The sequence below is a fragment of the Cricetulus griseus genome, chromosome 2, assembly GCF_003668045.3.
Source record: "Cricetulus griseus strain 17A/GY chromosome 2, alternate assembly CriGri-PICRH-1.0, whole genome shotgun sequence".
Taxonomy (NCBI): Eukaryota; Metazoa; Chordata; class Mammalia; order Rodentia; family Cricetidae; genus Cricetulus; species Cricetulus griseus.
In genome coordinates, this window is record NC_048595.1 from 80,571,416 (window position 1) to 80,595,193 (window position 23,778).

Genomic DNA, 23,778 nt, shown 5'->3' on the forward strand with positions numbered 1-23,778 from the left:
GATATCATTGTCTGTGTCTATTTCCAACAGAGGGAAGAATGATTGGCATTTTGATGCTTTCTTGAAGTGCAATAATTACTACTTTTTTCTATTTCTTTTAAAACAAGAAAAAATAGCATTTTAAAAGTTTAGCTGTTTATTTAAGAATGAATCTAAGTACAACAAACTTGGTGTCACATAATAATTCATCCAAACAAAATCAACAACAAAGATACCAAAGTGTGCAATCTTTGGATCCAGATAAGAATGTCTTGGAACAGGAGTAGTAGTGCCTTAGGTCCTAATAGTTTACACTATGGAAGGTTGGGGGCATGCTTGGGGAGGCTATGTTGGGCTGTTTCTTTTAGAGCAGAAATATCTCAACCTGACATTGCCTTCAAAACAAAACAAAACAAAACAAAAACTTTATGCCAAGGCCACATTCACTGACCTCATTTAATTTTATTCAGACCAAGAGTTTGTTCATAACTTCTTCACCTGGATCATCTTTGCCCAGAATACAATAGACAGGGTGTTGAAGGCTCCTCAAGAGCCCTCCATCTAAGCAGCTTCAGATGCCAGCTTCAGTTAACTAGGAGCTCACATAAGTTTCTGGTTTCTTCAAGCGCTGATCACAAGCCAGCATGAAGGAACCCCTGCATGTCTAATCCCATACTCAGGCACAGCAAGGAAGACACTGAGGGCATTGTCTCTTCCTCCTTCGACTTAGCCCTTACAGTAATCCCACACTGGGCTTTCAGCAACCAGTGAGTGTGACTCTAAAGTTTGAATTTCACCATGTTTGGAATTTAATTGATGTCTACATTACTTAAATGTCCTCATGTAGCCTTCAAGTACTTTCCTAGTCCAATCCAACTTCCTTCTTTACCCATGTTCCAGGCACATCTCTCTACTTCTTTTCTAGGATGCATTCCACAGACCACCCACTCTTATTTCTTCAGCCTGAAAGCCTGGTCTTCAGTCTGTGTCTCCACCATAAAGACTTAATCAAGTGTCTTCAACCCAGGGGCACCTCACCTATCACTCCAGTATATTTCTGTATTTTCAGCTCTAACCAGTTCTTATTTCCCTGCATCATAATTCCTCTTACAGACCAGAAGGAAGGGCACAGTCTATACAAGTTTTCAATATTTGAAAACAATTTTTCCTTAATACAAAGTTTTAAATAAATAAAAACACAGAACTTTTCACTCTATATCTCATCATTATTATTTCTCCTACTTAACATCTCACTCTTTGATTTACAAGAGAATTTATTAAAAGGAATCTATATATATTCCATCTACATTTTCTTCCTGTATTTATTCCTCATTTGTTTCAGATCTGGTTTCTGTAGTCAGTATTCTGTCATAACCAGTGTTTCTGAAACCAATCATGTCTTCTTTGATTGCCTCAAGGCACATGAAGTATGACTCCTCTTTCCACTTGAATCTTTCTTCTCTACTTTATTCCTCTCCCCTATTGTCTCTTCTCTCTGTCCCTTAGTTCTGCTATGCCTCTCCACTCCTCCATGCCACCATGCCATCCTAGTCCCTTCTATCACATGGCATTTCTTACAGGCCTTCATGTACAGTCTTCTAGATTCACTTTATAGTTTCCAGGCTTCACAGCTAGGTCTGTGAAGACTTTTTCTTCTACATTCTCTCATCCATGTTAGAATTTAAAAAAAAAAATTAAAAACACTTCTGAGAGTTAATTGCATTTACATATATAGGTTTAGATAGGCCCTCTTCTCTGAGTTCCAGTGGCCTGCGATGGTATTTCTACTAAACATCTATTTAAATGCACACCACAGGAACAACAAGAACATTAATTTCACCACATATTCCTTTCTCTATGTTAGTGATTGAAGCATCAGCAATCATGCAACAGAGGCCAAACCCCAACCTTCTCAGTTGCATATCTTATTTGTCTCTTCACCAGATCTTGCAGGCTATAAGTACATCCTTTGTCTCCTTTGCCTGGGGATATTTTTTCTTTTTTAATTTAAATTAGAAACAAGCTTGTTTTACATGTCAATCCCAGTTCCCTCTCCCCCCCTCCTCCTCTGACCCCCATCCCTTCCTGCTCCAGAGAGAGGTGAGGCCTTCCATGGAGTATCTTCAAAGTCTGTCATATCATTTGGAGCAGGGCCTAAACCCTTCCTCCTGTGTCTAGGCTGAGAGAGTATCCCTCTATGTGGAGTGGGCTTCCAAAGTCCATTCGTGTACTGGGGATAAATACTGATCCACTAACAGAGGCCCTATTGATTGCCCAGACATCCAAACTGACATCCTCATTCAGGGGGTCTGGAACAGTACTATGCTGGTTTCACCTGGGGATACTTTGAATAGATGCATTCTGGCCCCTAGCTACCATCCTGGACCAAGCTTCCAACATTCTTGTAGTGCCCAATTTTGGATGTTTCCTTACCATTCTTCCTTTCAAACATAGTGACAGTGCTTGAATACCTTGAAACAACACATTTCCACATAACATTTCTCAGTAGTTTCCCATTTTATCACATACAACAAAACCCAGAATTTGTATCATGACCTATCAGTCAGCTTTATGTGACTGTCTCTACTACTATTCTTCCCATTAGCAGGTTCATCTACCCCCCATACACCCACCTACCCATCCATCCATCTACTATCTCTCCATCTACCCATCTATCCATTCATCCACCTACTATCCATCTATCTACACATTTGCCTTCCATCCATCTATCCATCTATCCATCTATCCATCCACATAGGTTGACATCTGTCCATTCAAGAAGTCTCTATTTCAAATTATTTTTGCCTGGGAAACTTAAACTATATAATTATGTTTATATTTCTTGCTCTTCTTATGACCTCTTCAGTAAGGAGTCTATGAGCTCATTCCTGGCTGGTTGATTTCCTTCACAACATTCATTATACACCAGGAAATCCAAAGTTTTAGGGTTGGGGCCTAAGTCATTGGTACCATGATCACCTACCATGTGTGAGGCCTTGATTTGATCACCAGGACCACGCAAAAATATTTTAAAGAATATTTTTATGTATTACTATTCCCTGCATCATTCTAAGTTTCACAGAAATGCATGTTTTATTTTTAGGATCTACAAAATTGCCTAATCATACTATGTAGTTACTATTTAATAATAAATAGATGCTATTACCTATACATCTTGATTCTGAAATAGCTTTAGACTGGCTCCAGCTTACTCAAATCATATCCCTAATACTTAGGATAGTGCCAGTCTTACAGGAGAAACTCAATAAATGATTAATAAAGACCATGTGGAGTTTTGTAATTGCATAATCAATTATTTTAAAATTGTCTCAGTGATCCAGGTGTAATCTTGAGAAACCTGTTATCTCAGCACTTGTGAGACAAAAAAAAGAAGGATCATGAATTTTAGTCCTACCTGAGTGTCCTAGTTCAGTTTTTGTTGTTGAGATAACATACTCTACCAAAAGCAAAAGAGGAAGGGTTTCTTTGGCTTCTACTTCCAGATTGCAGACTGCATTGAAGGATGTCAGTGTAGGAGCTCAAGACAGGAACTTAGAGTTGGACTGGAAGAGAAGACCATGGTGGCACACTGCTTTCTGCCTTGTTTCTTGGCTCATGGTTACCTAGTTTGCATGATACAGGCCAGGTCCAGTTCCCCAAGAATGGTACTGTCCACAGTGGGCTGAGCCCTCTTATATCAATTACTAATTAAGAAAATATGCCCACAGATGAGCCAATATGATGGAAACAATTCCTCAACTGAGATTCTCTCCTCTCAGAGAGGTCTAGGTTTTGTCAAGTCAACAAAAACTCTAACACTTGGTTACATAATGAGACATGGTCTACAATAAAAAAACATCATCAACAACACCAAAAAAACTGAATGTCAAACCTGATTTCAAGTTATTTCAACAGATTATTCTGCATAATGAAAGTTTTGAGTGAAGGTCTAGCATAAGCTCTTGAATGCATTAATTGTGACAGTGCAAATCTGTAAGTAACCCATAACAAGGCCACTTGTGTTTCACCATATGTCCTAAATACTGTTTTATTCTCTGCCTTTTACAGTTTTGAAAAGAAATGGAATATTTGGATAGAGAAGAGAATACATATTGTACTATAATTAAATAAAGAAAATTGGCAGAATTAGAATTGGAGGCACGTCAGTATCACCTTGAATTTAGTACATTTACTTAAATGGCCTGAGAAGATTGTAGCAAAGATAGTGTTCCAAATACAATGACAACACATCCAATCGGTCCAAATATTCAAAGCCTCAAATAATTTTCTATCTAGGTCTCTTTGGGATTTCAATTATATCTTGTGATATGAAAGTGTGGGGACAATTCATACTATATGAATTAGGAGAGGCAATAGATGTGAGCACAAGAACACATGATGTCTAAGAACCCAAGATTTCTAGAATCAGCAACAGGAAATCACAAAATAAAAATTGGCTTAGATAATCCAAGCTAATAAATTTGGGGAAAATCCCTAAACATTGGTAAGCAGAAAATGTGCAAGAATGGCCCAAAACAGGTAACAAAAGACTTCATGTTCTAAATAGATACTAAATGGTTTGGATGTGATCTTATCACCACATAAAAAGAAAGGAAAGGGGAGAAGAAGGGAGGAAGAAAGAAGGAAGAGGAGAAGGAGGAGGGAGAGAAAGAAGGAAGGAGGGAGGGAGGGAGGGAGAGAGGGAGGGAAAGAAGGAAGGAAGGAAGGAAGGAAGGAAGGAAGGAAGGAAGGAAGGAAGGAAGGAAGGAAGGAGAGAGGACTTATCTACTCTGAAAGTTGACAGGTTCTTCTCTGGGGTTCAAGCTTTACTTCTGCTTAGTAAATAAGTTAGGTCAAATAGCTTTATAATCTTCAAATATTTCACTCTAAAATTTACTTGGACCTGATTCTTTTAACCCTTTAATTCTCTGGCCAGTATTTTTCAGTCTGAATTGGGAAACTGGAAAGTAAAATCCTCAAAAGCTGAAAACAGTAAAATTTTCTTGAAAGACATGGAAAATGAATGACATTAATGAAAATCACACTGTATCTCGTACCAAAAATCAAAACTCAAACTTTAAGGCTGCCCTAAAGTATTCCTTGGTACCTAATAATATATACCATCCTTCTACAACCCTCTCTTTTTGCTTTGCTATTTACTCTTTAAAGCAATTTTACTTTTCTTATCCATTTGGAAAGTGGCTATACAGATCGGATACACTACTGAAAGGCGTCATTATTTTTAAGCAATGTTTTAACCTTTTAACCTTATTGTAGATATAAACCTGAACCTATCACCCAAATCACCAAATTGCCTTTACATTTCACTGCTATATCTTACCATGACCATTTACCTGTTTAATGAAGGATTATCTAAACAAATTCCCAAAATACAATTCTCACCTCTTCTCTGGCTTCTGTCTACCACTAGTCTACTATCCTCCTCTCATAACATTAACTTGCCTCTTCAAATATTTATTTGATCAATCAATTTTCTCTAAAAGAGAACAGCTGTTCCATAAAAGCAGGCCAGGTAGTTTTGTGACTATTATGCTCAGATTCTAGACACAGAAGACTATTTACAAATACATGCACACTGAATGAATGCCGGTCTCATGATGCAAATGTCTTCAGTAATTACACAGCCCATGTACATCCTGCTCACAAACGCAGCAATTAAGATTCAGAATAGTTAAGTATATCAACATCAATTAACAGCATAGTTAAATGATGGAGGCCAAGGATCCTGAGTGGCTAATGAAGGGCCATTATTACATAAATACTGAGATAATACAATGTTTAATAAAAATTGATCTGTGCGAACTTCCTGTGTTAGTATAGTGAAAGACCATGCATTAAAATGAAAATATATACATGTATGTGTATCCTCCTCAATCTAATAAAACAACGAACCCATCATTCTGTTAACAGCATCCTGTAGATTCCAGTTGAGGCTTTTGGATAAACTTATGCTACATGTATCAGTAGGCCAAGGATTGTAGGATGAGTCAGTGCACCACAAGAAACCAAGCCAGTCACCATACTGTGGCAAAGCTGGTCATGACTAAGGTGACTGCAGTGTACTGGGTTCTTCGTAGAGTTCCCATATAGTAGCCAGAGTATCAACATGGGCCCCTCCCATCCTGAGACCTGATTTGGTCTGACTTGTCTCAAAGATCATCCTCCTGCCATATGGTTCAGAAAAGTAAGAATGAGGCATTCAAGTCATAGTGCCTTCCATTTCCTATTCAGTAAAATACATTGAACTGCTTTAAAAACCAAAAGCCAGGAATCAGGCAAAATCACCCCTGGGTAAGTTTGCACTTTCTTTTATGTGATGAGAAGGATAATATTTAGACTTCAGAATAGGATTTTATGTCAATTAGAACCTATATGCTTTTTTTTAAATTTGTGTTATTTTACTGTTTGTCCTTAAAGAAGTGTGTGTGTGTGTGTGTGTGTGTGTGTGTGTGTGTGTGTGTGTGTGTCTATCTGTCTGTCTGTCTGTCTGTCTGTCTGACTGACTGACTGACTGTCTTTCTACTCTTTCAATAAAGAAAAGTAGAAAAAGACAAGAGTAGGTGAGAAGAAAAGGAAACATTGGTCCTAAATCTGATGAGGAACATTTGGACAAAGAAATCAAAACCACGACCCTTTTTGACCAGAAACAATAAGGGTCATCATGCCTTTTCATGTTCAAAACAACTTTCAAGAAGCTGTGGTTGTTCTGAGGTCAGTCTCCAACAACTGCAAGAGGGGTTTGCCCAAACAAAAAAATGAGATTATGGAAGACTTTTTTGTAGCTATCGATTCCAAAACACTGGCCAGAGATGTCTGTCCCATTTGGTTCTAGCTGGATTGATTCCAGGCAACAAGGAGCTATACTATGGTCAGGGAGTGGGATCCCAAATTTAAGCAATCCTCATTGGAGTATAAAGATATCTAATCTAAAAGGAGGGGGCTCAGAGGGGCCTGGGAGAAAGCTCTCTTTCAAGCTTCAGTAGGTCTGAAAATGTAATCAGCTGTTTCAGATCCTGAATTATATGCATCTGTTCTTCTCTGACAGACTTAATGACAATTGCCAGGTGTGATCTTATCCCTAGCTATTTCTGCAGTATTCTCACCACTGACGATTTTGTATTCTCTGATCCAGACAGAATGACAAGGAGACTGCTCCTTAAAGAAACCATGTCCACCCTCACACCTCGCCTCCCCACTTGAGCAGGGACTTTGTCTAATGTCCCAGGTGCTTTTCCTATGACTAGCCTCATTTATCTTTTAACTCATAGATTAACCGGGCATACCTTCTGGAATACTATCTGTCATTCCTTCCCCAGAAAGGCTAGTTGCCACCCCTTGCTATATTCCTATAGCATCATCTACTTGGCCAATTAAACTTACATTTAGTATATTTGCTAAGTAAATAAGGGGAAGGCTTGTTAAGTGGCAGGTTCTTGGCTAAATGTTTTAAATACCCACAATTACCTAATCCTAGTAGATCTTTTTGTAGTTAGCGAGGTCATTATCACAAAGGTAGAAGAAAACTGAGGTTTGAAGAAACTAAGTAAGAGTTGCAGGGTCAAGACTCAAATCCACAGTAGTTTGATTCTAAAATCAAAGCTTTTCTGTATGCTTATTCTGCACATTTCACATCTTCTTGAAATGGATGTGTATACAGAGGAGGGTCTTAAGTGATAGGGATGTCCTATGATTTTTGTGTCACTTGGGGACTCAGAAGTCTGAGGGAGCTGTGGGGACCTCTGTGGAATGGCCAGGAGCCTTCATTTCCAGGGCCTTTCCCTTATCAGGAAACTGGTAAAATAATGACTAACTTTCCAGATGTTTGGACAATGAAATGATAAGACAAATTGAAAGCACCCATCCCAACAATCTATCACTTAGAAGAAAATCCACTGTAATGGATCAGTAACCTTGGTTTCTCTGAAGGAAACACTCAACATCTACTACTTCGTGCCCCACTTAAACTGCATAGGCTCAATGACTTATGTTTGGCTAAATGTTTTAATTTTTAAAAGAGGAATCAGAGTTTTTGTTGGCAAATGATTGAACATAGCAGGGCCCAGCCTGCAGGCCCACAGTCCATTAGGAAATTTACGAGGCGAGATGGGGGCCTTCAGCTCAAGCACTCCCTTCAGACACGGTACTTACAAAGCCATCAATTTCCTTAACAAAGAGTATTGGCTTAAATGCCCCTTAAAGCCTGGCTATTTACAGAGTTACCCACTTCCTTTTGAATTCTCTGCCTAGGGGGTGGCATGCCTGCCTTCTTTCCAGCTACTAGTTAATTAGGTTTTCTACCCCCAAAGGAAGCTAGCCTAGGATTGTGCTTGATATTCAAAAGCTTCTCCATTTGGGGTTATCTGAGAGTCCTACAGGTAATCTAAACAGCCACTCAATTCACTGAAAGTCCTCCAAAGTTGGACTACTGTCAGCACAGAGGTGGGGAGTGAGAGGCATGTTGGCACCTGACTCCTTTTTAAATGAAAATAAAAGTCAAAGAGGTTTTAATGTAAATATTGTAAACCCTTTGTGGCTTCCTGTAAATTAGCTTAGTAACAAGCCCATTGTGTGGATGAGAAGACAAATGTAGCCCCGACTACTTTTTTATAGAACTAGAAACTGAACACACTTATCGAAGCTCCAGGGTCAGAACCGCTTAGAGGCAGCTAGCTGAGTGTCCCACTTTAGATAAGAAGAAAGTCTCCATTCAAACCACAGTCTGCTGGACTTTGAAGACTGGGAGAGTTCTACCACACCTCGATGCCTAAGAAATAAAGCTGTCTCATAAGAAATATACCCTTCTTTCATTCATTTATTTTCTGTTTACTGAGCCCACAAATTATATGCCAGGTCCTGAACTAAGTCCTAAGAAACTGGATGAATTAAAGCAGGTGTGCACTCCTCAGGACTCGGTTTCTAGTGAGGGGAGGGATGGTGGTGCTGTACGTAAATTATGACTGAACTGTTTTGCTCTGGGATGTCTGGTGCTGCATGAAGATAGGGAAGGGACCATCAGCTCAGTTTTAGGCTATCTTGAGAAGAACTCTCCTTAGGAGGCACCACCTGGTTTGTGTCTCCCCAGGGAGCAATGGGTGGGGGGAGGAACTTGCCAGGGGAGAGGATGCTGTTTGACAATGAGGTGCTAGAAAACAAAACAAACCAAACCCGAAAACAGAAGTTACAAAGGTGAGTATGATACTGTAACATAATTTGCAAATGACTGTGTCAGACCTTGAAGGTCTTAGCTTGAAGGCTGTGCTAACAAGGAATTTAGATTTTCTGATGAACCAGTCTGCCTCCATCTTGGGCTTGAAATTCATCATATAATAAAAAAAAATTATGTTCATCCCTGTTGATGGTTAAATCTGTTTCTCAAAGATTGGGCTATTGTTGTAACCATAGCTACAAAAGGGTTCTCTATCTCCTATTCTAAGAAATGGCATCCATGCCTTTGTTTCAGGAGGTTATTATAACCATCTTGCAATCCTACCTTTGTTTCAAAGTGTTATTATGACTGCCTTGTTATGATCACTGTGTTATGTTCTGCTCTGTAACCTGTCTATTTACCTACCAAATCCCCTCATTTGGAAACCCTTTACTCCTGAGCTATAAAAACCCTTAGCTTGCCTATATCCAATACTGTCCTCACGAACCCTGCCTTAGGGGGGGAAGCAGTGTACAAGGATTTTTTAAAAAGCTGGCTTTAATTAATTGCTTATTTAAATTAATTTGTCAATGGATCCCTATTCTTTCTCCTTGCATCTTTGGCATTACCATTTTCCTCAAAGGCAATGCAAAGCCACTGTGGACACACTCCAGTGGAGAGAGGTAATAAGATGTTTATTCTAGGAAAATTTCTCTCTCTTCCTATCACAGGACAGATTGGGGGTGGAGAAACCGAGGAACTAGGAATCCATGGGAACTCCCTTGTCATCCTTTAGGCAGGCACTGAAAGGAGTCTTGGGAAAAAGATGATAGTCAGGATATGGGGAAGAGACTGATTTGGGAGGAAATATACACTTTCAAAATAAAGTTGGAATGGTAATTATTGGAACATAGGTAAAGAGAAAGGTGGTGACAATGTGGGTGTTTCCAGCAATTCTTGTTTAAATGTTTTATTAGTTAGTGGGGCCAACAGAGACTTGGTAAGAAAGCTGGCAAAGTACAACATGTGTTGTACTTTGTATATAAGTGACTCTTTGTATATAAATATATAAGTGACTCTCAAATCTGGCTAGAAAAACTTGATATGTTAGTCTGCAAAGCAAGTGAAAGGCCCAAGGCTGGACAGTAGTTGAGTGGTAGAGAGCTTGCCTCAAACATGCAAGGCAGAGAAAGGAGAATGGGGGTATCGTTGGGCTTAAATACACATTAGCCGAATCTTCAGTTCTGAAAAGATGACTGGTAGAGACATGAAAGAAAGAACTGATCACACTGTGGATTTTAGAAAGAAATCTGGCCAAAATGAACAGAGAAATAAGGAAAACTGGAAGAGGAAAGTACTTAGGAAGCACCCAAAGCTTTTTTTTTTTTTTCTTCAGAAAAAGCTAGCCCAGTGTAGGTAGCACATTTTGTTTAATCTTGATGATAGAACCCCCTTCATGACCTCCTTGTATGATGGATGACTCTCAAACTTGTTTGCTATCTTCCAGGGAGAAGGTATTCTCTACTTGTGAGTAAGAACATCAGTATTTTAATAGCCATAATAATTAGCATTTATTGATCAATTTCTGGCCCATGTAGTGACAAAATGGTATGCAGGCTTCCCGGCACAGGACTGCCATGGTGAGCATTGCTCAATACATGAGCATTGCACACATTCATTAAGTGCATGAAAGGACAGATCATAGCAACCCTCTAAGGGAGGGAAGGATGCTTCCATTTCTCACAAGGGGAAAGATACTTAGGGACATGAGACTGGGGGAAGAGGAGGCTTCCATGCTTCAGGTCCCAGCAGTCAATTATCCTGTCTGTTGGTAAGTTCTCTTGCTAAAAGAGAACAGAGACAAATGGAGCGAAAGAAAAGCTGGGGATTCTAGTAGTTCGCACAACGTTTTTCTACAGTAATGAGACTAAACCCAAGTTATGTGCGTGGTTTTGGACTGCTGAATGGAGGGATAACTCCTGCCAGGATGCTCACATCCCTGCCAATGGCAGTTGATAGTTTAATTTAAACTTATGGATAATTTGGGCCGGCTTTCTGACTGGTGTTGAAAGTTAAAATCACTCTGATTTCTCATCAGGTCAGCTTGCCAAAAGTACTTTGTTGGCCCCTGAAGAGCATCCCACTCAAGGAGGTTGATGTCTTAAAATACTGTTCCAGCCTGTTGTGCTTCTGCCTAGAAACAATGTTCACTACAGGGCCAGAATACCCTGACCCAGGCCTCTTGTGGCATCCTGCATTAGGCTTCATCAGAACTAGTCTATTTGCTGTCCCTACAGAAGGACTCTGCCTCATTTCGGGCATTCAAACTATATTGTGCAGCTCTTGTCATGTGAACCCACTGCCTAGGAAGGTTTCTTAGACTCACCAGGTCCAACCAGGAGCTTTCCCGGATTCTGGGAGTCTTTCCCATCCATCCCACCATACAATCACTGATGAAGCTCTGCTGTGAAAGTACATATGTAGCATAGAAAACTTGACATGCAGCAGGTGCTTCAGACAAACCCCTTGTGTGAGATCCTCAGGGTCACTTTGAGCTGTATGTTATCACCCGTGGGATCATAGAGTGGAGCTTAGCCTCACAGCCGAAATTGCTAGCACAGGACATTTCATCTTTCTGTCCAGCAAATTAAAATGAAAACCTTTAATGATTATTATAATTTCAGATTTGTTTCATGCTAATTTCTCTTTGACCCTTGCCCAGTGACAACCTAGAGAAAGTGAAATTTCAGTTGCTTCTTGGGCTAAGTATTTAATGATCTGTAAATGAAGAAGACTTCAGGTGTCGATTAGAAAGAAGAAAGGTTATGTGATAGGTAGGGATTTAGTTGAGGGGGTGGTAGGGGAGGAAAGGAGGGAGAGGGAACTGGGATTGTCATGTAATTCAATCTTGTTTCTAATTCAAATAAAAATGATAAAAAAAATTAAGAAATAAACCGGGCGTTGGTGGGGCATGCCTTTAATCCCAGAACTTGGGAGGCAGAGACAGGCTGATCTCTGTGAGTTTGAGACCAGCCTGGCCTACAAAAGCTAGTTCCAGGACAGTCTCCAAAAGCCACAGAGAAACCCTGTCTCAAAAAACCAAAAAAACAAAAACAAAAACAAAAACACAAACAAAAAAACTAAGAAATAAAAAAAAAGTGAAAAAAAAATGAAGACTTCGGATGGTGTTACTTAAAGAGACCTAGGGATCCTTTTGTTATGTGATATCTACACCTCTTCTTGCATTGTTTTCCCTTCTCATTATCTGTTTGCTGTTAGACCCTTCATCTCCCCAGAGAACACATTTTATTAAATAAACCTAAAGATAAAAACGTAATATAAAATAAGGAGTTCAGCTTGCAGTCTCAAGAGCCACACTTTCAGGCCTAGAATACCTTAGTTACTGGTGAATGAAAATCTTGAGTAAATTACTGAACACCTCTGGGTCTTGATTTCTTTACACAAGTGACCTATATGATGTTAAAACTAGCTTATATGGTCCATGTTATTAATTTAAAAGGACTTAATAAAGAAAAATCATACAGCTAACTTAATATAATTGCCTTAAGAACCCATTCTCTGTATTATTATGACTATTGCTAGGGTGGGTGAAAAAGACAGGCCCTATCTGAAGGCCTGGCATTCGAATGGTAGGCATATGGAGACTCTTAATTTTCCAGTAGAGCAAATTTAAGTTCAAATCCCAACTTCACCACTTAAGAGCACCCACTTCCCACCAAATACTTTGCCTCCCAAAGTCTCCCAAAGTGGAAGTGAAGGAAACAGCTTCCCTTTTGGCAGCCATAACGGCTGAACATGTGCTTCTATGACCTTGTCCCAGACACTAGAAAGTCAGATGCCTGTCTCATGACAAGGAGCCAATCAGAAGTTAGCTGGTGGCGCTATGCTTTACGACCCTGGGTGTGCTTCATGGACAAGCACACAGCAATGACGTAGAGAGCATAGCAACCACCCTGGGAGGGCCTATGGGCCATAACAACCAGTTGACCAATCAACACAGGGCAAGCCCTCCAAGCCTGGAGGCACACCAATCGTGAGCCTGTGCATACCCCTAGACACTCCCCTTACGCTGCCCTATAAGATCTGTGCGCAGCGGCTTCAAACTGTCTTTTCTATGGTGGGTGGGTGAAAGACCCGAGCTAACATGGGGTTAGCTCGTTAAATTACAATAAAGCCTCGTGCAGTTTGCAGAAAGCTCTCGAATCCGCCTGGTGATTGGGGTGACCGCGAACGTGGCCTGGGACCCCGGATACTTGAGTTTTCGGGGGTCTAACAGAAGCAGGGCCTCCAGTGTCCATGGCCCTGTGAAGATCGGGAAGGGAGGGTCAGTGGCATGTGTGGTAGTCAGCCTGGCTCAAGGAGTGACACTTGGGAAGGTTTGTTCCTCTGGTGGTCATTTCTCAACTCCATAAATATTTACTGAATTGCTCATGCATTTGGGAGCTTTGCTCTGTCATCTCAACAGAGTTCACCATAATACTTGTCTCCCAAGGGCATTGTATGCCTGAAAAGAGACACTTCAGGGGGATTTCCTGGGAAATTAGTGTTGGGCCTTCCTCAGGTGGGGTGGGGTAAAGATGCTGTCTGAACCTATAAGAAGTGAAGCCATATGGGCTTGGGTGGCCTTTTCTTCCAGGCACAAAATGTCCCATGCTTAAGTGTATCACAGAATGACTAGCTAGAGCTGCAAGATAGGGACATAGAAGTGCTTCTTTGCTCAAGAGTGAAGGACACAGATGTGTAAACAGAAATGTGTAGCACCAATGTTGGGGATGGGTAAAAAGATCTTTCTCTCCCCGTCTCCCTTTCTTTGTCTGCCTTACTTTCCCTTTACCCCCCCCCCACTCGCTATCTACCTGACTCTCCCTCTCAGTGCAAACACTGCTATTTTTACACCTTCTATCCATCCATTTCTTTTCGAAGCAGCCATCTACGAGCAGCATCTTCAGTACTGTGACAGACATTATCTGACTTTGTAGGCCACATAGGGCTTTGACTGGAAATACTATAGACCTCCTCTGCAGTGGCAGTATATTAACCAAGGGGACTAGATGTGTTGCAATGGGACCTTATTTGCCAAAACCTGCAATGGGCTGGCTTTGGCCTTAGGCGATGATTTGTTAATCCCAGTCTGTGCAAGTACGCAGGGGACTACTGTGAGCAGAACAGCAGGAGTACACATACTGGCTACCTTCTCCTCCCTTCAGACAGTAACTAACCACAGTCCTCACAGGCCTTGCAGAACCTCTGTCTGCCAGGCTGTGTCCTCAGCCTTCCCTGTAATCCACCATGCTAAGCCTCCTTTTCCACTACAAGAGCTCTTCCCTGCCTTGAGCACCAAATCATCTGAGCTCCTAGTAGTCCTGACTGCTGCCTCCTAATATATCCACTTTCCTTTTCACCTTCCAGTCCCCTTGATGCCAGCGTTTGAAGGAGCCCCTCTTTCCCCTCCATGTGAGAGACTATTTAGCTTATTTTCTCTAACCATCAAGCAACTTTGAAGTCACCATCAGGGGCATTTTTCAAGTCCTCGCTGGCCTTCCTTACATGCTGCTGCTTCCTTGAAACAGGCACAGACCTGGGCAAACACAAGGTACAATCAATGGGAAGTGACAGAGGAAAGGTGAGATCCATAGCCAGTTTGCACCATCAGCCTGGGTCTGCGTGCACATGTTTGAGCAAGCAGCTGCCCTTTTCTACACAGTGAAGTTTGCACATCACCTTGTCTGTCCATCCATCATTTTATTTTAAGCACATTACTTTTGTCTCCAAAAAAGAAAAGGAGGACACAATTAGGACTATATTTTTCACTTGCTTAACATTTCAATTTCCCTGAGGGCACTCCCTGCAAGTGGAGATCACAGCTCATGAATATTAAATATCTATGCCAATTCAACATGGACTTTGAGCAACAGAAGAGAGCCACAGCCCAGAAAAAGGCCTTGAAACCAGTTCTAGAGGCTTCTTCCCTCTTCAGGCTTACCTAAACTGTAAGTGTACAGATGCACTTCAAGGCAGATGGATTTCTGGTCACTTTCAGTACCATAAGGAAGTCCCTGTTCTTAACTGCCCAGATTCACCTGCCAGGACTCTGGCTGCCCTTCAAAAGCACACATCAAAGTCTGCTCTCAATTCCTTATATTTAAGAAAGCTTCAAGTGGGTTCCCTGATCCTGACCCCTTCCTGAGAGTCAGGAAGCTGACCTGGGGCTAAGGGCTAGAATTCCTCCCTGCTGCTATCAGAGGCCTCCTGTTTCTTTTCACTCCAGCTCTGTCTCTTTGTGGGGCAGGCCTCCCTGGTTTGCAAAGGGGGTGGTGGGCCTTGGTCTGTGGCAGACAGGCAGGTTTGATCCTAAGGAATAGTGACTTGAGAACTTTGAATGTATTCCTAAGACCTCCCTGTTGAGGACTCAGATCTTTGGTCCTGCCCACACGGCAGCCTTCCGCCCCATTGCCTCCTTTTCCTGCTCTTTTGTACCCTCAGTGACCCCTTTTGACCTTCAGGGTAAAAGGAATTCCTTTCTCTTCCCAGAGCCCTTCTTTTAAAACCACATAGTTTTAAAACAATAACAATCTGGGGTTTTAATTCTAGAAGTTAGAATCCAGAGGTCCCGGCTCAACTACCTCATCCTCATCGTGTGATGCTGTGTATGGGAAGGCCTAATTGGTACCTGCAATAGGTACCAACCACAGGGATGTAGGGTCAGGATTCAAAGATCTGGCTCAGAACCAGTCCTGCCTTAGATGCATTGTCTGCTCCTGTAGCAGCCAATTCTGAGATAAGGAGGGAGGGAGGGAGGAAGGAGAAGAGGAGCCCAGAAGATGACCTGAATCATCTTCAGTACTCTGGACAATTATGGCCTTGATAATGGTGTCTGTTTCGTAAAAGAGGAAACTGAGCCTCAGAGGCAGGAGAGAGGTGCCCATGGCGACCCCCATAGAAACCACAGACTCCAAGCTCCCCATACAGTCACGGCAATGGGAATGGATTGAGTGCTATTTTCTCCCCATGTTAGTTGTTAGAAAGCAATAAGGCTAATTTACGTGGAAAAAGAAGAGGCTTGGGAAAAGAAGGCCCCATCACACCATCACTGAAGGAGTAGACTTTATGAAGAGAGATTTTTGTTTCTTTGTTTGTTTTTTGGCAGTTGTAAACATATTATGGCAAAGACACAAGAAAGGCGAACGTGCTCACTGTCCTTCCTTCTGGACTCAGTGGTACCACACAGAAATACCAGGTAATACTTTCCTGCTCATTGAAAACTTTATCTGGGTTTTGGACACAACCTTTGTTCTCTGTCTTACCTGGTGAGAAGACTTTGAACAATTCACTAAAGCTTGACTCAATGCCTCTATTTTCTGGATACTCTGGAAGGTTGAATGGTATCATATTTTTCAGAGAGTTTCTTAGCATAATACCATTGGAGTTAGGCATCTAATAATTGGAATCCTGTCTGATGACCACACACAAACTATCTACCTGTTACAAATCCACATCTCCTGATTGTAGTTGTACACAGCCTTGGGCAGTGTACATAGTATTGCAGATTCACTGTTTTATCCTCCATCAAACTGGGTAACGACTTTAGCTATGTTTTGTAGTTACTGGGAACATTGATACAACTTCTGAATGAAATGTGTTACTAAAACAACATTAAACACTCATGTCTCTCTACTGGTGTCACCAGTTTAAATGTTAAACACAGACAAACTCTTTTCTACTTGCATGCCTTGGGGAATGGAACTCATGGTAAACCAGCCCCCTCCCACAGATCAGTAAGTGTATTTGGTTTTGACAACAACTCTAAGAAGTAGAAGTGATAACCAAGGTATTCTACTGGTGAAAAAACCGAGACCCAGGTTTAAAGTGGATTTCACCCAGATGCCATATTGGTATCTATGATGATATGTGTTGCTGTTCTACTGTTGTGCACATCCCATTCCATCACCACCATCGCCATACCCTTTATATATCTTCTTCTTTTTTTTTTTATAAAGGCCTGTCTTTAAGCCAAGGAAAACATTGTTTCAAGCAAGTCTTTTAAGGGAAAGTAACTATATATATTTTTATAGAGGGAAATGTGAGTGAATCCAGGCAACCAGGAAAGTCTGATTTTGAGTCTTAAATTTATTTCTTTTTAAGGTGAGAGGTGGACTCGCCCATTGTGGTTACACATTGTTAGAGAGAAAAATAACAAGCAATGCAGCTCCCAGCAGAGCCCACTCCTTTGTCTCCCTCCTCACTAGCCTAAGATACTGTTTTCTTTTTTAGTCACTGTTGTTCTAAACTCTCCTCAGAATATCCACCAAGAAGACACAAAGATTCATCTTCTTGTTTTCTTTCCCTGCCTTGGCTCAGTGAGGCCAGAACAGTCTGACTGAGGGGCCACAGGCTAGGTGACCCCCTGCCCTCCCAGCAACTGGTGGCAAGGCAGATTGATCTTCAGCCCCCTACCCCTTATCTACCTCACAGAGAGGGAGGGCCCTGAGCTATAGGGAGTGCTAATTGAGTTACTGGCCCTGACTCTAACACAGGGGTGGAGATGCCCTGTCAGGGATGAGAGACAAAGTGATGCTGAAAGCTGCCGGGGGAGAGATGCTGGGAAGAAGAGAGAAAGAGACTCAGTGGGAATGCCTGCGGTCCTGGCAGGTTGATGTGGGGGGTCTCTATGGCTTTGGTTTTTCTTGACTATCAGCATCAAGCAAGGTTTGAGCCTCCTCAAGACTTAAAATAGCTACCAGAAACTAGGATTGCTCAATATTAGGTAGATATTGAAAACATAAGGAACCTTTCACAAAGGGAAAAACTGAGGTTCCAAGGTGCTGGAATGAACAGGGTCCACCACTAAACCCAGACTTGGACTGAACTATCCAGGACTACCATGAAGTATGCTGGGTGGGAGATGAAGGTACCCAGGCTTGCATCTCCTGGAAGGGCTTAAGTGTCCTCTCTGAAGGTAGCATGTTTCCAGCTTTGCCTCAAGATATATGACTAAGTACAATCCCTTTGGGGGATCGAACATTTTTGTCTGACTAATTTGACCATTACCTCCCCTCCTTCAGCTTTTATCAGCAGGCTGTCTGTAGTTTATGACTCAGTGCCTAACGGAGGAATCCCCATTGCTGCTGAACAATGCCTCCAGCCAGCGCCTGCTGGGGGAGTTATCACTTCACTGATACCATGGTTTTGAAAGGAAACCCCAGGCCTGGTGTGTGTTATAGTTCTAAAAGGCGGAAAGGGGACAAGATAATTTCCACATTGCAAAGGGGATGGAGTCGGCATTACTCAAGAGGTCTTTGTGGGCGGTATTTGTTTTAATAAAAAACTTATTATGTGCTGGGGGACCAGGGCACAGAGGGTGGGAAAGTGGGAAAGGGAAGTCACCAGAGTGTTGCACAATAACACATTGGCACCTTGGGAATACTTCCGGATGTGTGGGCTTCTGAAAAGTGAAGGGGAATGCCCCCGTAAATCTGTCACCCGCCCTCTCACACTGCTGTTACTGGCCCACAGAAAACAGCCCTTCTAAATGGTCTGTGATGACAAGGGTGGCAAAGAAAGGCAGCAGACAGGGAGGAGGAGAAGGAGAAGAATGATGACAAGAACTAAGAGGAGGACAGGAGGTGATGGAAGAGGGAAAATCAGAAATGAAAAGCACAAGGAAGGAAGGAAGGAAGAAAGGAAGGAAGGAAGGAAGAAAGGAAGGAAGGAAGGAAGGAAGGAAGGAAGGAAGGAAGGAAGGAAGGAAGGAAGGCAAGCCTTTAGAGGGTAGAGTTCAGACTAGAAAATTCAGGGGTCTTTCTTCAGTCTTGAGGTAGGATCATAGGCCCATACCTCTGTGACATAGGTTCAGATAAGCAACATGAAAAATCTCGTATTTCACATCTGGAATAAGAGCCACACAAAGGCTTATATTAAATAAAACTGCATAATATAGGGCTACACCATCCAGTGCTGTGATGCTCTCATAAAGGTCTGTTGTCTCTGATAAGTCTTCCACAATACCCCACCTCCCCACATTCACATGAGAGAGGAAAGCCTCTTCAAGAAATGCTACTAAATTTCCTCCTACTTTGTGAGGGTATATTTTCAGTTAAGATTTTAAGGTATAATCAACAGAAACCAACTTTGGTTAGCTTAGGCAAAATAAACAAGCTATTTGAAATATCCAAAACCTGATGGAAGGCTTTCTTAGAGGTCTGGAGACTAGGAATTGCTTGCCCTAAAAGTCAATTTTAGGCAGAAGATCTGGCCCTGAGACTAGCCTTGGGAATAACTAGTATACCTGTTCCTATGTCTCCTCAGCTGTGATGCTAGATGCTGTCTCTAGTACTTTGGATACAGTCATTTCCTGCATTCTCATCAAAATGTATTCCCTAGTGGCTTCTGAATCCAAGTTGTGGATTGGTCTATTGGGGTAGAAGGTAAATCTAGGTTGTGAGACCCACCTGGAGTTACCTAGTGACTCAGGGAAAAAGTTTAGATTTTCAACTATTCCAATGAGGATCGGGCTCTACCTCATTGGGAAAATGATTCTGATTCCTCATATCTAGAAAGAGGGCATTGATGGATATCTGTCACACATGAGCCCTAGGTCTTGCACATTTTCTGGATGAGAATATCCAGTCTGAGTTAGCATTGTATATCCAAGCTGTGGTGTAAACCTAAGTCATTTTCACGGAGGCCAATTTTCTTGACCACTATTCTTGACTTACAATAATAAGAAGAATGTCCACTTCAGCAAAGCCCTCCCCAACACTCCAGTCTCACATCTCTGATTCATTAAAGTTAGTGTGTGTGTGTGTGTGTGTGTGTGTGTGTGTGTGTGTGTGTGTGTGTGTAAATTTCCCTGTTTATACTTGAGCTGTTTTTCTTAAATGAAAGTTTTTCAGACTCATGCTTTGGAGTTTGTGTTGAAATACAGTCCCCTGGGTTCTGGGAATCTTAAGATGTGTTCCATTCTGCCTGGAATGCCTGTATCTCTGTTAAGTGTCTATCATGGAATTCTAAATGACCAGTCAGGGGTACAGCTGATGTCTTTACTCTAATGCAGACATCACTCTATACAAGTGAAAGAAAAGACTTCTTTTGACACCATCTATGTATTCCATTCCATTAAAGTATTACACGAATTGTTTCATAATAATAAATTTCCGATTAACCCCCAAAGCTCTTTGAATGAGGACTGATGAGTGAAGTCTTGTGTAAGTAACTTCCCATAGTAAGTACATAGCCAGACTCTGGTTTTAAATACAGTTTAACCCTGTGTGTTTATCTTCTATACCAAGCCTTCCTTTTTTTGTTTTGTAAAAATGATCCATAAAAAAGTTATCCTGAGAATAATAGTTTACAAATTTGCCTGATATATAAAAGATGGTCATCAAATACTACCTGCAACAGAACACTTAGAACCTAGTAAAGAATAGGTTTGTAAGATGGACTCAGGAGGAATCGGGTCTCATCTTCTGGACAACACTCTTTCCTTCATTTTCTTTTCCTTAACAAATGTTAGAGAGCACATTTTAAAACTTCTAATCCTGAGGATTTAGTCAAAGGAGAAGGAAAAGTGAAGGCCAATCAGTCAAGGAAAGCAGATTCTAGACTCACCACTTAGTGCTATTTCTAGAAGGGTCTCTCAATGCTACCACTCTACATTTAATATTCAGTTCACTTCCTGGTAAGAGGTAAATACCATCCTAATTTCCATCTACTCTCTGTACCAGTCTCTGGTGACTAAAATAATTGAATACCTCTAATGCGACAGACCAGCAAGTGAAAATTTTTGTAACCAAAGGGACAGATAATAATTTGGGATCTTTCTTTCACCCACTCTACTCTGATGTGCCCTGGAAGCTTTCAGACAAGGGAACAATGAGAGTGGATGTGGGTCCTCAAATATACGACTACTAGTTCGGGTCTGTGGACTGTAAGCATCTTCCCAGTTGTTGCGTATTGCTGAATAGTTCTAAAGCACAGTACAGGAATGTTGACTCCAAGCATCTATTTTAAGGGTCCATGCTGAACATCCCATGTTTCCCAGATCCTACTTTCTTCAAAGCAGTTCTAAAGTGACATACTGGATTCTCCTAAGTAAAATAACTAAGTATTTTTTTGGCATAGAATGGGATCAGTGATGGTTGGCCAAGGCCAAGGTTGTTTCACGCAAAGTTTACAATTATGACGAATTCAACCACACACACTGGAACCCATAGAGTAGAAGAGCAGATTCTCAAAGATCTCGTCATCTAATCATTTCCATTCAGAGGAAAGAGACTTAGGTCCAAACTGGTCAACATTATGGAAGTCCTTAGCATTGGATCTCGAGCTTTTTTCTTGATTTTAATTAACATTTCTACTGTCACCCCACTAGTCTAGTTCGTAATCAAGCTTTCACAATGGGCTACACTCAACTCTCAATCTGGGAGAATGTCTTCTGCAATTTAAAAAAAAAAAAAATGAGGCCAAGTTCTGCCTAGAAAATTCAAGCCCTTCCTCAATCTGTCTTCTTTTTTCTAACCACATTCATTTGCATAGAATCTCCATTGTGTTGCTCAGCTCCTTCTTGGTGCAGGAGATGCATAGTAGGTGCTCCAGCCATAAATGTGCTCAGAATGGAATTTACAGTAAACTATGTCTTTCTTTCCGCCTCAGACCTCAGTCTACTAGGAGAAAGAGTACCTAAGCCCAGCACTTTAATGCACTGCAGATGCAAAGATGCGATGACATCTCTTTCCCCACAGTCCTCCTGGAAAACTGCCTTTCAGTGAGAAATCTTCCCACCTCGGTTTTCATCCCCTCTGTAGCTGCCCAGTCCCTTTTCAGATACTGCACCTCTGTCCTTTGTACTTGCAAATGAATTGTGATTAGTTTTCACCTCCAGCCCAAGGGATTAGCCAAAGGACCTTTGATCTTCAGGTATCGATTTGCATCTTAAAGGAAGCATGATCTCATCTGGGCCAGCTCAAAATTCCATCCCTGCCCCCACCCCCTGTCTGTTTACCAGCCCTGGGGCTGGACAGGGCCTCCCAAGTGGGGTTGAAACAACAAGATAGGCCAGACTCCTTGAGAAGGCAGAGGAAAACATATTTCCCACCGGACTTGGTAAAGGTGGGAAAAGAAGGTTTGCTTTCTAAGCACGGACTGGTCTGTTATTTGTCCTGTGCTGCCGATCTCAGAGACTGTGCAGCTTGAATCTGAAGCAAAGGCCTAGGCAGCAGGTAGATCCCCCAGCTGGATGGAGGGTGTATGGAATAGGGTGAGCAGAGACTTGAGAGTCACACACAATCAAGATTAAGTCAAACCTTCTCCAGAATCTCTGCCGATCAGTGTGATTCAGAAAACATTTTGTAATCCCCTGGACTTCAGATTTTTCTCACCTCTAAAGAATAAAAGACTTACACATGATATACTATAACAATAGCCATCTTAGACAGTTGGTATGAAGGAAACCAATAATGTCTGTAATGTAAAGTATAATAAAAACTGTCACCTGTCATTGTCATCCTTTATGAGGACAAGAGTTCTTGAGGACAGCAATGTTCACCCTTCTGTCTTACTTTGTTTTTTTCCACTTCTGTGTTTCTTAGTGCTTATGACAGTGTGTGTCACACAGGTGATACTTGATAAATGTGAACTAAAATGAGTGTATTTTATTTCATCATAATTGTTATTATTATAATTGAACAACCAGCCAAGGCCAAAGATATGGCAAAGACTCACCAATGCAGTTGAAGGAAACTTCTTGTTGACAGAAAAGGGAGCAGCCATCACCATTGATCTTATTCCTATCATCACATTCTTCTCCTTGGCCTCTGCACAATGGATATAGAAGGGGAATATCGCAAGTCATCTTCAGAACTGAGGCTAAAAACATAACGATACTCACAGGGATCGTGGAACTTCTGTGAGATTTTGTACAAGTCTCTCTCCCTGATTGTCCACTTCCTTGTCAAAATGAAATAAACAGAAGGTATAGATTTTGAAAACATGATTACATTAGTCTCAGTTGTGTTTTTATGACAAAGGACAATTATGCTTCAAATCTGGCCATCATGTTGACATTTCTTTTTTACGTGTCTGTATGTTTATGTTTGTATGTGTGTGTGTGTGTTGTATGTCTGCATGTGTACACATATGCATATGAGTACCTGTATATGCATGCATACATGTTTCAGGTCCCTATGCACATGGGTGCACAGGCATGTGGAATTAGGAGGACACCCTTGGGTGTGTTGTTGCTGTCAGGAACATTGTCTATTCTAGTTATAGTCTCTGGCCTGGAGCTTACTAATTAGGCTATGCTCAATGACCAGCAACCCAGGGAGCCAACTGTTTCCACCTGTCTTTTTAAAGTGGCTTCTTTGGGATGAAACTCAGGCGCTCATGCTAGCAAGGCAAGCAATTTAGCACTGAGTGAAATCTTAATTCTCTGTTCTTTCTTTCTTTCTGTGGTGCTGGACATCTAAATCCCCAAATCCTCCCAGCCTTACATATGTACTAACAGTCCAAGGCAAACATTTTACCTCCTGAGACATCTCCCCAGCCCTTATCCTTTTAAACTTCAAGTCCTTTAAACTGATAAGACAATGAATAGTAAAAAATGGAAGAATAAA

The 23,778-nt window shown here is 41.4% G+C and overlaps 1 protein-coding gene across 1 annotated transcript in view; it reads right to left on the bottom strand.

The window, feature by feature from the left end:
* Pappa (pappalysin 1) overlaps positions 1–23,778 on the bottom strand; it is a 244,114-nt gene that overhangs the window by 99,815 nt on the left and 120,521 nt on the right. Inside the window, 1 exon segment of the mRNA XM_027400262.2 lies at positions 22,886–22,977. Coding sequence (XP_027256063.1) covers positions 22,886–22,977 — 92 coding nt within the window.